The 16,772-nt window shown below is 39.0% G+C and overlaps 1 protein-coding gene across 5 annotated transcripts in view; it reads left to right on the top strand.

Annotated features, from left to right (window-relative positions):
- The window catches only part of Mbs (Myosin binding subunit), a 244,781-nt gene that overhangs the window by 56,602 nt on the left and 171,407 nt on the right, over positions 1-16,772 (top strand). For all 5 annotated transcript variants that reach the window (XR_011701689.1, XR_011701687.1, XR_011701688.1 and 2 more), the window contains exon 2: positions 14,561-14,691. Coding sequence is in view for 1 of the 5 variants with exons in the window: in XM_071589652.1 (XP_071445753.1) it covers positions 14,561-14,691 (131 nt within the window). In the remaining 4 variants the exon portion in view is untranslated. The remainder of the gene's footprint in view (positions 1-14,560; positions 14,692-16,772) is intronic.

The raw sequence follows: 16,772 nt of genomic DNA, 5'->3' as shown, positions 1-16,772 counted from the left end.
TGTTTTATCCTTTCTAACATTTTCTTGTAATTAATGTCAAGAGCCGGTGAAAAAATTCATAAAAATTTGTTTCAGTGGAATGTAATTGGGACCACCCAGGATATCAACTTCGTGTCCTTTTTGTTCTTGTTGTTGCAAAACAGGATGTTGATCTGGAACGGTAAGCCAACCACCCCTGCTCCCGGCAATGGGCTTCGTTACAAGTTCCTCACGTTAATTTTAACTCTATGAGCTGAACGTGTTAGCGTACTCCTTTAATGAGACCCTTGGAATAGTTCTTGTCTCACAAAACAATTGTTCATGGCTAGAATTCATTGTAATTTCGATCATCATGGTATATTTAGCTCGCCTTTGCCTTCTGCTCTAGTCCATCAAATTTGGGAGTCGATTCCAATTGTTAATGGGCATTTGACACTGTTACTTCCATTTGGAATCAGTTCAAATTTACATGAAGAATGATTTTATTGTGTGTTTGAATGGCAGCTATTTATGTTTCCTCGGCGGCAATCCAACGAAGTAGGAATTATAAGTTTCTTCAACAAAATATTCATGAAGTTTGTTACAATTATATTGATTCAATCCAGGGGTAGAGTTCGGGGTTGATCCCCCGATTTGTTGGGGGAGAGATCGATTAAGGACGATTTGCCAGCGTGATTGAGACATATTTTGGCAACGATTCCAAATCTTCTCTCATGGGTGAACTTCAAGCCGATGAGTTCGTCCACGTGGTTGCGCGTCATTATTCAACCCCTTGGCTGAAGTTCGATGCAAAATAGGTCATTTATTCGACGAATAGGTGTTGAACAGTCAACGGCGACATTAGGAGCACCTTACAGTCCATATTTAGGTAAGGCGGTCTAAGAATTCTACGAACTTCTTTAAAGGTACCGGTACTGGCAATTGTTGAGTGGCTGCCTCTGTTCAATTGCTAGCCTAATCCCGGAGGAGAGGGGGCAGCAGCTGTCCACCATTTGAATGAAGGGTGGAGACCCCAGTGGTTGGTAGAGCGACACTCGTTTCACTGCTGGCGTGGTAAAAATTACTTCAACAGCTATGGCATTGCGAAGTTGAAGGCAACAGGAGATCACGGCATTCCGATGCTGAGTGGCAGCAGCTCCTTTTTTTTGTTCGTGTTGAATTAAGGAACAAAAGGATTGGCGGGTGACGTAGTAGTAGCTGGGGGGGACCTGTTGCAAATCATTCCTCGTACTGATCTCATATTTTCCTAAAAAAATGTAGAGTTTCAGTTTGAAATAGCAAATTCTCGAATAGTTTAATTATGCATTATATCTTGAAGGTTGTCTTTAGCAGCTTGAGGATCTACCCATAGTACTTTTAAGCTATATCATAGGAGTTTGAATATTCTGAAGGATGATTACTCAATTACTCTTCACAACATACTTTGGGTTTTCCTTTTCCCTCATACATGTAATTTGTGGGAGGGAAACAATATATATTCCCAAATTGAGTAGTTTCAGGCTTGCTTTGGTGGAATTCTAACACAATAAAGAAAAGATAGTTACAATTTTCCGCCACATATTGAATCAATACGAGCGAAATTATATTGCCCACGCCAACATCGGCGTTCTTATAGCGTAACATTTAGTGAAACGGTGCATCGCTATTTTTTTACAGAAATAAGATTCTTTATCAGAAAATGTTATCTTGATCAGCCCGCTAAGCCATCCATTTTTATTCTGCCCCCAGTGAATAATAATTACTTTTGTATGGTTAGCGTTTTTCCAAAATACTTGTTTTTGGGATTTTAAACGTTCTGATAAACAATATATTCTTTGGAAAACTCTGGGAAATCCTTAAATAGTTGGATATGGACTTGAAATCACCCTGATGTACCTAAGAGTGCCGGGGTAATCCCGTACTTGTGTCAGTTATCCTTGTCGGGTCTTTTTTCCCTTCCAGCATTTTAGTCCTTCCTGTCTTCCTTTTTTTAGAAACACAGCAGTCAACGAATATCACATAGCTATAGTAAACTTCCATTCCTTCTTAACTTCGTCATCCGCTAGTTGATGGTGGTGACAGGTCTTTCGACTGCGCGCGATTCTATCGAAGCTGTAGAACGAAATAAAAGACATCCTGTTTGGCGAATTTGACAGTGGCACCTATCAACCCTTGGAAAAGACGGAGCAATCCGAATGTACTATTTTGGTTTCAGCAGATATCGAAATAAGAGACTTCATTCCCTCATCCCCCCAACGCTAATTTTCCCCCTCCGCTTATTTACCCCCTCGCTTCATGTGCCAGCTGCGCTGTTTTCTATCAGAGCACTAGCCAAACGGGAAATCTTAAAGTGGACCGGTTCCGTTAATGCTGGAGTGCCCCTAAATAACTCCTGTAGCCTGAACAAAAGGTCTTCTGTCGACGTTCAAGTCCCGAAACCTGAGTGTTTTTGAAAGAAGTATCGCTTTGCGAATATTCTCTGTGGTTTCGTTATGTACTTTCTGGATTACTTGGGCATTCGTACATCATATGTTAGAACGTTTTTCTTGTTTTTATTTCTTTGTTACTCTTTCGATTTCGTTGATTTCGAAACTTTGAGCTCCACAATCGCTTATGCTAGTAATAATTATTTGGGGGCTACAGTTATGTAAAATTGTTCTTCCCCGATACATTAAATATTTTATTTGCCATTTCAGCCGATGCGGTAAGTAAAAACAAGTATGCCAAACTGTAGACTTAGTTCAGGCATTATATTTTTTGACTCACGATTTGTAACTTGTATAATTATCGATTGAATAAACTTCTTATTGAGCTACAGAACATGAGATCAATATTGCCGTTGAACCATCAGGAACGTTTCTTTTGGAGGCTGTGTTATAAGATGTATCGATTCTCCTGCTGCACAAAGATGTAAAATTATTGTATCACTTCTTTATGACCGTTTTTGGTGGTAGGCGTGTCGATTCAATCTTGTATCTGTATATCGGAAGCTGGAAAATCTCATTCTGTGCTTGATACATGGAATCGACGAATTCTTTGACGGGGACTTCTTTCAAGCGACGGGAAACCATTAGTCGATATAATGGCGAAGAAAAGTGGATGAAATGTAAGATTGAACCGATGCGATAAAAGCTATATTGTCGGTTTCTCCGTATTTTATTCTTCAGTTCTCATATTAATGGGACTGTTATTCAACTCCGGAAATTATGACCATGTAAAGAACGGAGTAATGCTTATCTTTCGGTTATTTCCTGCATTTTCTAGACGAACGAAGGGAAATTCATCCAAAGGCGATTGTTGGATTTGCCAGGCAAATGATTTAGGTGAAGCTTCCTTGCAAATGTCAAGATCTTATCTATGGTCGAGTTTATCCTGGGGACCTCGCGGAGCGGCGCATTTACCACGTTGTAAGGGGAAAAAAATTACCTGGCGTTATTTTTCACCCAGTTCGTTAACCTACTTTTTTTTGATTGAATGTGATTCCTCCTGCATATTTTCGCTTAGATTAACTTCCACCCACTTATCGTACTTCAGTTTTTTTTAATTTTCTGTCTGCATCCTGGGGTACATAAGTTCTCATTCTCTTATTTTTCCAAAAATGTTTATTTTTAATTGCATTGAGAGTGTTGGATATTTAGTAGAGAGTTAATGAAATTTGCTGTGGAGGCCTGTTTATATCTTTAGTTTTGACCGTTCTACTTATTTTGCACGATCTGAAAATACTTTAATTTTAGATGCCAATAGTATTACATTTTCCTCGGATTCTCATGTATAACTTAAAAACGAGGCTTTATAGCATCGTCGCGGTTTTTATCATAAAAGGAAGCTTCACTTGACCTCAAAATCTACTATGGCGTATATCCTGTTATAAAAATTGACTGGAGTGTTATCTGCGGTAAATGCTTAGCTTTTAATGTAGGGACGTTGCGGTGAAATATCTCCTTCATACGCAATATATGGTCTCTCATGGAAGACTTTGGTGCCCAGTTTACCTGAAAACCAATAAATATATGTATTGCTCTGGAAATTCTTTTGGTATAACTCAATTATTCTCTGTAGCAAATATCATTCGTCAGAGCTCTGAGTTATCAGGCTTTCTCAAGAATGCGTAGATGATGATGGCTTCCGTGGTTCGATTAGTGTAGAGAATGTTTTAGCTCTACATTTCTCTCCCCTTATAACTAGCTTCTTCAGGAGTGAGGTAATGTACTTCGCTCCTGGAGAACGTCGCCACAACGCGAGGGAAATGTCGAGCCAAAAAATCCTCCATCCACAGCCAACCAGGGAAGCCACCACGGCTCTCTCATTTCTTCAATGCGGGAATTGACGGGCAAGGCTACTTGTCATTCATGTTTGAAGTAAGGTCGTACGTCCCCCCTTTCCCCTCTGAGTCAGCCGAGGTGCGCCACCTTCGCACTTGGAAATTTTGGAGCGGCTTCTTTGATGAAGGCCGTCTAGCAACACAGAAAGTTTCCCTAAATGTCAGTTTGCTGATTGTCTTTCGTGATTGCATCAAGCTGTGATGGGCATGTGATGCGTAGTTCGTAACACCAAGCAAGATGAGAATAGCCTCTGCGGTAAAGTTAGTTTGAGTAAGAGTTATTGCAGCCGACTCGGTAGAAGTTTCCTGAGTAATTTAGTTGCCGACTTGTGTGTAGGATGCGGTCCCCCCGCCCATATTTGTGAATGGTGTCATTAAATAATGGTTTTATAAACGAATTATGTGATAACAACTTTGTGTTATGTGCGTGTGTAATCATTGCCTACATGAAAAAAAAATTAATCACAAAAGTCAATGTAATCTACATATATTTGGAAAAAACACCTCCCATTCCTAAAATGTTGGTTAATAAATTATTGTTCACACTTTTGGGTTGAGTCCATCGGTAGAAAATGTTGGTAGTGAAATACATTTCCGCAGCAAGTTCTGAAACGGAAAGACATGTTTCCCCGAACTGAAAAGGAATTGGGAAACTCACGCGAAATCATGATAGAATAATGCTGATAATGGGTGTTTGACCTTCAGCCTGTCGACACAACATTACATGGTTTGGGGTTCTTTACTCTAATGATGTTTAGAATACAAATTCGAAAAACTATAGCGGGCTATCTTCTGCATTAAATTATCTTCTATCTTATGCATACGCAATTTTTTATTCATTTAAATGGCGTGGTATTACTTCAACTGTGACTAGTTTATTTTGATAAATAGTTCATGTTTCATCGGATGGATTGATGTAATATTAACCTCAAGCTTCCTCGATCCTAATAAAAAGTGGCATATATCTTGTAATGGTTCTCGGCCTAACATTGTTGTTGTTTGGAAATTATGTAATTTGAAATATCATGTACCTCGTAGAAAATAGTCTTTATCACATAATTTATCTTGAGCTCTCATTAAGCGGTTATTCAGCTACTTGTTTTCGGATCATTGAATCGTATATTGCGCCGAATATAGTTTTTTTTTCTGGCAGCTTCCTTATCTTGGGGCTACCGTGCGTGCCGTCATGTAATTGCCGTTGCCGTAACTTCCGCGAATCATATCCAAGGTCGAGAGCATACTTGACGTTGGTGCTCTTTCCCACCCGACTGCTGCGTCTTGAAAGTTTTGGCTCTTAATGTATGCTTATCACTTTGCGTGATCATCGGCCAAGAATAAGCAAGTTAAAGATGTGCAATGATGTTGGCCTTGGTCTGTTCCGAGGTGGGATATAAGCCCGCCAAGATATATATCTGGATTCAATCCTGAAGTGTTGAAAGTGGCATAGATTCTGGGTCTGAATATCACCGCCGAATATCCTTTCAACACCGGCATTGGGTTATCAAAAAGAAGAAAAAACATTTATTTTCCTTCCCTCGAGAAATCAACACTTTCCTTTTTCCCCATTCTTCCAATCCGGGGATATCTTATATTTTGTATCTGTTACATCTTCTAATGTTTTCGATTGCTATCGTTTTCATCGCACGTGTTGCGTGCCTGCTTCCATCGCATTGATAGTGCCCCCAGGTTTATTTTCACTCGCAGCCTCGGCCTCACTTGTCCCTCTTCCCCCTCACTCTCCCCAAGCGATCCCCATCTCCATTTTATGTTTCGCACTTCACCGCATCTAACTCCCTCCCCTACATGCCATATTCAAGGAGCGCATTTTTATCATATTGTCGCAAGCATCTTAGCCCCCCATGCCCCTTCTTCAGCTCTTGTTCCGCCAACGACGTAAATTTCCCAAAGCGGGAAGTCGTTTCGCGTTTAAAAGTCCGCGGCGGAGATTCCCAACCCCCCCCCCCATCTGTCTTACTGCCTGTCACTGTTCTGATACATTGCCTACTCTTGTGATTCTTTTTTTTCTTTTCTTTGTTGCGGGGTCATTTCCTTCAAGTTTTAACTCACGAGTCGTCTTTATGATGAGTACTTTCTCTTACCTGAAATATCGCGTTCCATTTTGTACCAGAGTAGCTTCTTAATGGCGTCGTCATACTCGGTCATCAGCCTACATATCCTGAGACTAGTGCCTCGTAAGAACAGGGTTTCACATCGAGTCGACTGGTAAAATATTTTGGCAGTGAAGTGGGAAAAGTCGTGATCATTAGGAAGGATCATTTCTCTTTAAAATCCTGGAGAAATGACTCCCTTGCGTCATAATTCAAGGAGTTTGTTGGACCGAAATTCCATGGATTGTATGATGTCTTTGTAGGTTATTCCTCCGAATCTTGCAATTTAGTCGACGGGTACTTAAGCCGACGTTTCAGCTAGCTTTGCGAAGTTTCTCTTTAAGTAAACGATGATGTACTGGGTAACGTAAAGCATACCGCTAAAACTTATTCCCGTACCTTTTATAAGCTCGGTAATTTTCTGTTTCTCCGGCTCTCCTAATTTTCTCCCAGCTTACTCTTTTCCAGCTCGCATTTGGTAGTTACTTAAACCCCTTCTCTACAACCCGTCATAAAATATATAGAAACTGTGGTCCTAGGAAGATAGTGAAATTGGGGTACGTCCTCAAGAACGTGACTTAGCCGTTTCATGGGTTGCTTTCGGTCCTTCGCACGCCTCGTTCTCTCGGAGGGGCTTCTTGACATCTGATAGAGGGCGTGCGATCTTGTGCTCTCTGCTAAAATTAACTTAGTTGGCGTTAGGAATTGCGATAAAATTCCTGTGTCGATGGAGTCACCTTGACGTTTCGGGATGAGCCGAGTTCCATCGGTCGAAGCGAGAGTTATTCATGACTTTTAAACGCTTGGCTGCACTTGAGCAGTAATTATTCGTTAATGTCGGGAAAGTATATTATGGTTTGACATGCGCAATATGGTACCGTAGGCAAGCTTCCAGATCATGACGGCCCTTTTTCCTTTATTACTGATGTTGCCGAAGACGTTTGCTTTATAAAGTTTAGCACTCCATCGTTTTATTCTGATTTACCCCATTATGGCGTTTAAAAAAATCTGAGCTTTTCCGCTAGTAGAGTGCTATATGTTGGAGTCCCATCAAGGATGTACAGTTTCGCATTAGTTATTTTTGCAATCATAATGAAGCTCGAGCTTTAAAATTTTAAGTTTCCATGTCTTTTTTACGTGTATATCACACTAATATTTAATTTAATCTCCATAAGGTTGGCTTCTGAAGCAATACTTTCGGTACTTGAAGTGTATAACAGGTTTCGTTCAACCTTTTTTTAAGCCAGTAAATGAACCAAAGTCAGCATTACCTAGCAACGCTCGGGAAGAGCACGAAAAAGACGATGTATTTCATAGTCAATCAATATGGTATATTATGAAATTAATTTCAAATTCTTTTTAAATAATCGACGGCATAACGTAAAAACATGGCATTAGCATGAGTTTGAACAGTCCATCAAAGAAATAAGGGGGAAGTTAGTCCCTAATTACGTATTTATAAATGGGAGAAGATAGACTGTCATTCTGTAAAATGGAAAACCCAGTACAAAGATGAAAATTTATAATTGTCTCCTGGATACCCGTGTCTTAAACAAAATGAAAATGGTTTTCCGGGGACCTTCAAGTATGTATGAATGCGATGAACCGCATATCTCGAGGTCGGTCGGTTTCAGAGATTGTTGGGGTGACGGATGAACACTCGTAATATCTATAATGCGCATATAAACGTGAAACGTCCCTCACTAATTTCTCATAGTGCCTCACTAACCCCCCTTAACCTAAAAATATGAAAACTTGCATGAATAAAGGTTACACTAATTACCTAAACACCCGCTTGAAGAATTCAACCCAAAAGGGAATTGGGGCGAAAATAGGGATTGAAATAACGTTAAATCAGGTTCCTTTCACTACAATGGATCCTTATCTGCGTTAATATTATTTTAACGATCGTGGAAAATGGCTTAATTTACGTAATAAAGGCAAACGTATTTACATTTTTCAACGATTTGTGTCATCTTTACGTGATAAAGGGTTCGGTCGTTATCATTAATTTCTCTTTGAAGGGGACTTTTTTGTTATCCAGAAGGCTCTCATGGTACATTTCGTTATTTTTGCTATCTTATTTGCTATATTTTCGTCGTATTTCATTTCAAATCATAATAGTAGAATCCTGTCGAAGTAATCGACTAATACGATGATTAAAGTTAACGAAAACAACATTATGGAAAGTCACTTCATGCTCCAGGAAAAATTTTGCAATCTAAGAACAATAAGACTAAACATTAACAAGTGTGTGCGAATGTATAACAGGCGTTGTAAATAACGTTGATGCCTAAAATGTGTTCATTGACAAGTATGTGCGTATTTCATCCAGAAGGAAAGCGGTGTATTAATGTCGAGAAGAGTTACCTATTACTTAGAAAGGAGAATCGCTAATTTAGTAGTATTTCCCAAGTATCCAGATTTACCCAGCCATACACTCTGTACTTTTAGCAGCATGCCTATATGTAAAGAATAATGCTCGTTTGCCGAAACATATCTTGTATCTTATAGTAAATTGAGGAAAACTAAATAGTTCGTCTATACCCAAAGTATGAATCATACATTACACTTAATAGCATAATATTCATTAAAATATTGTTGCTTTTTATTACATTCCTAAAAAGAATGCACCTAATGAATAATTTCCCACGAATATAGCCTGTATTTTTAAATACTTAATTGACACTTAAGGTGGTGGCTCATTTACGCTTATGGTCCCAAATATCCTCTTTGTCGGCGGTAAATTTAGTTAATGGAATATCCCGGCGAACAGTGATATTTACACGCACTTATGTGCATTTCACTATGTAGATGTGTATTGAAATGTTTGAATGCATTTCATTCTTGGCATCTGGGTAGAGAAAAACAAAAGTTTAATCACAGTACTTCTACGTTAATTCACCTGGTCCATGCTATAACGAGCCTTTTTAAAAGGAACCTAACTAAGGAACAATCGTGAAGTAAAATTTATAACCCCATATTTCATGTCACGTGTAGATAGTTTTTGATACGAGTATATTTACGAGGAAGACCAGTTTTTCGTAGCTAATACTTTACCTCTCCAGTAATTATAGTCGAACGTTAAGATGTGTTGTATTTGAATGGATTGACAAATCACGCTTTGAAATGTTAGCTTTTGGTAAATAATATTTGTAATTATTGTGAGTGATTTTTATTATACTTCGGTGCTCATGGATATGGCTGAAGAAGATCTTGCATTATTTATTTGCCAATCCACAAACAGTAAGCAGTGAAGCGTGTAGTAATTCAGGAAAAAACGCATCACGGACATATTTGCGAAGTTTTTAAAATAAGATAACGGGTATCCGACGTGAATTTTATTAACCTATTTAGTTGTTTATGATGAGGGTCGATTTAAGTGTGCACAATACAGAACAAAGAAAAAAATGTTTCTCCTCACGGATCATAAATTACTTTGTTTCTCCTTCGCGCATTTGAAAAATCGTCGACCACGGTCCTTGTACTTCACATATGTTTATCGCGTTCGTATTTCTGTAAACGACATTGAAGAATTGACATAGCAGCTCATTAATTGCAATGCTCATCGATAACCTGTAACTCATGGCGTAAATCTATTAAGCTGTCCCACGCAGACAATGGTATTAATTTCATTGCTGTTATTAACGATTTTAAGACTCCATTGCACCTCGTAAATATATATTTTAAGTTAGGCCTTTATAGTTAATTGAAATTTTCGCGGTCCAATGATGATTTAAAAATAATTAGAGCCTTGATCTTAATTATTTATTATCGATTGTATGAAATGAAAAAGATTGTTTCAGCTGTATTTTTGGCTTTTGGATGTATTTATTTGACGCTAAGGAAACTATTCACGTGGGCGATTATTTAGCCCTTAGAAATAGCTCTTACACGTATCGGCAGATCGTGAAACGTCATCGGTTGCCAGTTCGGGCAAACGACCGTACCATCGCCATAGGCTTGGCCAAATAAGTGGCGACACACTGGTCGGACTTCTTTACGGAAGAAAGTCCGACCGCACGAAAACAAGAAATCCTTGCGGCTACTTGATACTAAAGGGACCTTAATTACCTATTCATCCTGTCATGTATACATATACTATATGCTTACATTGGGCCTTTAAAAGAAAGTAGCAATAGCAGTTCTTCCTTTGAATGTAGGAAGAGGAACTGTGCAAAGAATGGTTTTAGAAGAAATGACGTTCACTTAGCGGGATGAAAATTTCAATGCTGCAGATTATTAATAGGCAATATCATACACATCGGTGAATTGGCCTATTGTCAGGTGGTGGCCATGCATTAAAAACGCGAACGGTCGATGGACGGCGACCCTTATCGCTTTATTGGGTTCTCAAGCGGGTAATCGGATGTTCTTAGAGCGTTCTTAATACGTTTTAGGACTATCTCCGTACCACTAGGTGGGATGATGGCGGCAGTGCCCATATTAGAGGTGAATATGGGAAGACGTGTAGATTGTATTCCCCCCACTGACTTCAAAAAATCGAGTGTAGTCAATATATTGTGTAGATAATGGTACCGTGCGAATTGCAGTTTTTAAGTATTATTACTCCGAATCCAGGCAATCTAGTACTTCATAAGTTTTCAATTTTTGCGGAAGGGAATTTTTATAAAAGTATGTATATGCTGTGAGCGTCAGAATGCAGTTGGTTGCTTCTATTGATGAGCTGCCTTCAGTTGTTTTCGAAACATGGCACCCGGGTAATTGAAAAGAAAAAAAGAGCCTGGAAGATCCAGGTCGATTTTCCTTTTACTTTTTTTGAATATATCGTAAATGTTACCAGTATTTCAATCTAGAGTGGTATAACGTAAGTTTGATAGGTGTTCAGTCAGCATTCCTCTTTAATCGACCCACGCATTTGCCCCTTAATTTCTCTCATGGCACCTTCCCTCCCTCCCAATTTCCCTTTCTCATTTCAAAATAATTGTATCAAGATGTAAACAGTGTGGTTCGTCTTTGGATTTGATTTTCAACAGTGTAAGACATATGACTGCTCGAAAAATTCTCATTCCGGTGGTACCTGTTAAAAGATGTATTGAGCATGTGTAGTGTCGATGATTATGAAACAATCGGTAAACTTATCGTTATCACCCATGTAATTGGCCTGGTAGTAGTCACCATATTCTAGTCATTCAATGTTTCCACTGTTCATGTTTAAATCGACTCTTACCCAAACATTGTGACCTCAATTCAAAAGTTTGACCTACAGGAAGATAGTATCCCGAGCAGTAGGTGGAATGGTTGTGATAGTGCCTTGTCAAGTGTTGCCCAACATATCGCCGTGGCCACCGCAGCTGCTTGCCGCTGAGACGATATAAAGAGCGGCGTCCTCGTATACGGGTGTTGCCCTTTGTGTGATGCTGGCGCCTGGAAACTAGGTAACCTGTTGTGCGCGCGAGTACGGAAATTTGCTGAAGTTCAAGGAACCCATTATGTCATGGTAATCGCTCTCTGCGGAGCATGTGCATTCGGAGTCGTGATCCATTGTATTTTTCGTTTTCTTTGCCGAACTTCTTCAATGCGTTTTCTCAAATTCAACTCCTCAAATCATTCTTAAGTGTGAAAGACATGAACTAATTTGCGGGCATTAAGCAAGATCATGGAGCTAATAGCTAGTGGCTTCGGTTTTCTGAATTCTACGATCGTCAGATTTCTTTGAAGATTATTTACGCAGAGAAGCCTCCATTTAACTTGTCATTCGGAAATGACCTTCACCTTGTTTAATTTTTGGCACAATCAAGCTTTTAGACGAAATCTACGTTGGCATCAGATATATTTTTCATGATATGGTTATCTACCGACTCATCTTTAAAATTGCTAATCGTCTCTTGTGTTATGCCTCTTTCTCACTTAATGTCTTCTGCCTTCTTTAAGATCATAAAAAATATTCGTCCCCATCCAATGATTCTTGTCGTTTAGCGAATGCGTTAGTTGGTTTTCTGTTTTTTTTCGATAGAAAATGCGTTTGGCAAGATCTACTTTTGGTGTCCGGTTTTGGCTCCAGAAGAAGGAAGTATGAGACATTTTATGCTAAAACAGTTGTATCAAGGAATTTTCAGTTGTATCACGACTCCTTGCGTGAAATTTATGATTTATCCTTGAAATGACCCGGAAATTTACGTACCTTGGATAATTTCCACTTCTGGCCGTCGAAGTGAACCCAAGCAGCTGCGCTTCTTGCGGCCCAAGCTATTGATAATGCAGAAGTCGGAGAGTTGAATCTTCCCCGCAATCTGAACGCTAAGCTGCTTTGCAATGGTACTGTTGAATAAATTACAGATCCCCCTAAGAAATACACTGTGATAATTACCCTCTATGTAGTTATTTAATTTCTATGAAACAAGTTCCTACAGTATCATAATCATATTGATTGTAAGCCATCGAATCTGAGATACTCTAATTCCGAAGATAGAGAGTGCTTCTTCCAACCGTGTAATGAATCATTCGAAACCCCACATTACCTAAACAATTAAATTGCTATTATATTAATAATATTCGCGTCACAAACACTGTGTACTCTCCTCGTCAGGTGATTAATTAACAACGATGGTACGAAGATATTTTTGGTAGGAAACGGCTTCATAATTAAGTTGATTCCCCGATAGAAAGTGAACCTCAACGGGTATTTATGGATTTCCCGTTGCGGCACCAATGCGAGGGTGGTTAGTTTGCACGTTGCGAATTCTCCGTCGGATTCCGTTGCTTTTCGTCCCCATCCTCTGCCCTAAATCACGCCGTTATACGTTAGCTGGCCTCTGGAACGTGTCCTGAGGCTTTGCCGTCTCATTTGGCGCCGCGATCGTGTGTGTGTGGGGGGGGGGCGCTGTTCTCGGCCGCGCGCGTCTGTGCTCGTGTGAGCGGGCGTCGAGTGCCCTAACCCTTGGCCGTTCTCCACGGAAGCCGATCTCCCAGTTTTCCCTCCGCCCAATCTTCTCTCCATCCTTTCTCGAAGGTCTCGCTACCGCCCTCCCCCGTCTCCCCCCCTCAACCTGGTCTCCATTCGTCCGTCCGTGCTTTCGTCCATCGGGAAATCCCCGAGGAGATTTCTTCCATTTTTCCTCGGGCGTCCGTGATGACCGTTTCAGTACGTGCCCCCCAAAATCAAGGCCCCGGGGAACAAGATCAGCTATGCTTGCTGTATCCAAATGACCATTATTTCGATTATACTTTAGCTCATTTTATTTTGCCGTCTGTGTTAACTAGTAGCTTTCTAAAGTTTCTGCTAGTATGGCCACCAATAAGTAATCTACTATGGATATGCATTTACCATTAAAATACGCCTTAGTTCATGAATCATCTAGAGATTTTTTAATCTTTAAAGTTAATTATAACTAGTAAAATATAATCTCTTGATGTAAAAATGAAATCGTTTTATTGTAGATGTTTACAGTCAAGCATTAACTATTGGTATCCTAGTGAGTCAAGGTCTACTGCCCTAAGGGTCCAAGTTTGTCTTCCTGGCACTGCTTAGGACACTCCATGCCCATTAAACCAACCCACAGGTTGTTTACTGTCATTCAATATATACTCAGGCCACTTTACCTTGAGCAATTTAGGGCTCTCTTGCTGTTGTTGAGGGCTTGAAATACTGTACTTATAAATGAGGACTATGAGCCTGCGAAATAAGAATTTAAGGATAGAGAGAGGACATTTGATTGAAATTGAATTGAAATCTTAGATTTTAGATAGTTAAAAGTAGTATTGAAGTATGATTCTGAAAATGCTGGTTGGTGCTTTTGAATAGAGTAGCATTAAGTTGTACATCTTACAAAATACTCGTAATTTTTTTAATAATGGTTCAAAAACTGCTTTATGCCCCCATCATACAATCAAAAAATAGAAAACAGTACTTTGAAATTCTTTTAATCTATGAAGTTCAACTGTAAGACACTTAACAGGATTGGTTGGTCCATATCAGTGATTTTCTTTGACCTATTATTTAAAAAAAAAATCTAACTGGTATAGTTTTTATAATTGCATTTGTATTGAATTTCTGAAAAATATAAACATTTAAAAGACTAGTTTGGTAATTATGCAAATTCTACTGTGTAAAATTAAACTAAAATTCTTGGCTAATTTTCAATTGCTTGTTCCCCTGTTTGTATTTTGCATAAATTGTCATTTTAATTTTATATATTTCTCTTATTTTTAGGCATGTATAGATGACAACCTGGAAATGGTTGAGTTCCTTGTGGAGCATGGTGCCGATGTCAACAGGGGTGACAATGAAGGTTGGACACCTCTGCATGCAACTGCTTCATGTGGATTTATCAGTATAGCCAAGTAAGTAATCAGAATATTGATAATAAACTTATAATTCATTTTTTTTATTTTCATGAGCTTCTAAATAATTGAGTACATGTTGAGCGTACCAATTAAAAATCTCCAAAATATAAAATGCTTTAGGTATAACATAATTTTCTCACAGTGGAAATATGTATGAAATGGAGGTTGAGTCTTTAGTTGTAATGAGTGCTATGGTTGGTACATGAGGGCAGTGAATGTATTTTTTCAGTTTCAAAATATGTTTTTAGGAAACACTGAACCTGCTTAATCTAATATGATGTCAAAAAATTATTTCCTGGAGAAATATCAAAAATACAAAAAAGCAAAATATCTTTTCCAGTTTTGTAATGGTTTGAAAATAGTGTCATGGATATCTATTAGTATCTGAAACTGGAATTACTGGTTCATTTATTCTGGTTTTCTGAAGTTATTTTCTTCCTTTTGAGAAGAATAAGGTCAATTTATCATCTTCAGAGAAATTGGTTATCACCAAACATCTCTATTTCAAGTACATCATGAATAATGTGTATTTTAAATTGCTAAATGATGAGTAAAAAGTGTAAAACAAAAAATGCTTGCATGCCTCCAGCTTCCTTTTTCCACAAAGTTTTATGAAATGATGATAGAAGTATCATCCTCAGAGTCAACTGCTAAATGGCTGCAAGGTAATCATGAGCTTACTTATGTCATGGTGAAGACCTTTTGTAAATTTACACAGAGGCATTATTGTATTTATTGTTTATCTCCTTGTGATAAGGCACAGCATCTTTAAGCTTCTCAATCTTTGTTAATCTTCTGATTATGCTGTAAGCTGTTTCCAGTTCAGTGAAGGTGTTATTAAAGGTCTGATTGTGAGGCAAATCCTTATTCATGAAGCATTTTTTTAAATTCATCCTTTGCCCTGGTCTCTTTACATTTGTTCACCATCTGTGAATCCATCTACGTATGCAAAGCAAATTTATTTGAAAATCTTAACCAGTTTTATATGAAAAACTAAGCACTAATAAGATAAGAACTGATAATCAGGAAATTCAGCCCATCAATACTTTTCTCTTCTCATTTTGTATTTAGTCATTTAATATGACAGGTAGTATGCTATTCTAGCAATAAGTGCTCTTAAACATAGCAGTTGTCCATCAATTATGATTAATGTTGATTAACTGCCCTTCTGCCTACATTTTAAACTCACCCCATTTTTTCTACATTTGAAACACTCCCAGGGATTACTCAATTTAGGGTGCAAAAACTTAGGTCCTCGGGGAAATGCAAAATGTGGATTCCACTATAGGATAATCATCAGAACTAGGTGATTTGTTAGCATCATTGGATTTAAAGGTGGGAAACAATCTTGGTATTTACATCACACAATAAGAATTTCCCACCAATTCCAGAGGGTAACTGTAGGATGAATTTGGTTATTAGAGAACCAATAGGAAAAATGGCATGTTTTGTGCTTTTATGCTGATAAAGTTGAACATAAATTGTGTTGAGAAACCTTTTACAAACCGCCTCATTTCCTTGAGTGTTGTAATGCTTGCTGAGATTGATAATGGCAATTGAGATTGTATCAAATTATGCATGGTGAAGTCATAATTTGTCTGGATTATCCCTCAACACCCATGCAGGAAGGTGGATAGAGAATACTAAAGACTAAAAGGGCAGGGAGAAAACGTGGAAAGCAAACCTCCTGCCAGCAAGGGATGAGTCAGGACAGTGTTGTGGATCCACTCTGTGTGCGGCCATACCATCTGGCCTGCGATCCACCCAGGTGTTTGCCATGCTGGAGACCCGTCAGAGGAGAAGAAGATCCTGGAGGGTGAGCTTTCTGGCTCCCTGCAGGGTTTTGGATGACCTGTAGCGACCGGGATGCGATACCCCCCCTCTTCGGCCCTGGATTTTGTGTGAATGGGAGGATGGGAGCTAGCCACTCACAGTCAATCAGCTTCCATTGTGTTTTCGCTCCAGTGGCCAGTGCCAAGGTTGTGGGTGTCAGGGTAGGGAGGTAGGAGATGTAAGGGTTTTGGTGGGCCCTTGCATCAAAGATCCAAGCTGAACAGACCCACTCCCGAAGTGCTATG

Source organism: Hetaerina americana, unplaced genomic scaffold (assembly GCF_022747635.1).
Source record: "Hetaerina americana unplaced genomic scaffold, ioHetAmer1.1.p SCAF_4, whole genome shotgun sequence".
NCBI classification, from domain to species: Eukaryota; Metazoa; Arthropoda; class Insecta; order Odonata; family Calopterygidae; genus Hetaerina; species Hetaerina americana.
Note: the sequence above shows the minus strand (reverse complement) of the source record. Positions and strands in the feature narration are given on the sequence as shown.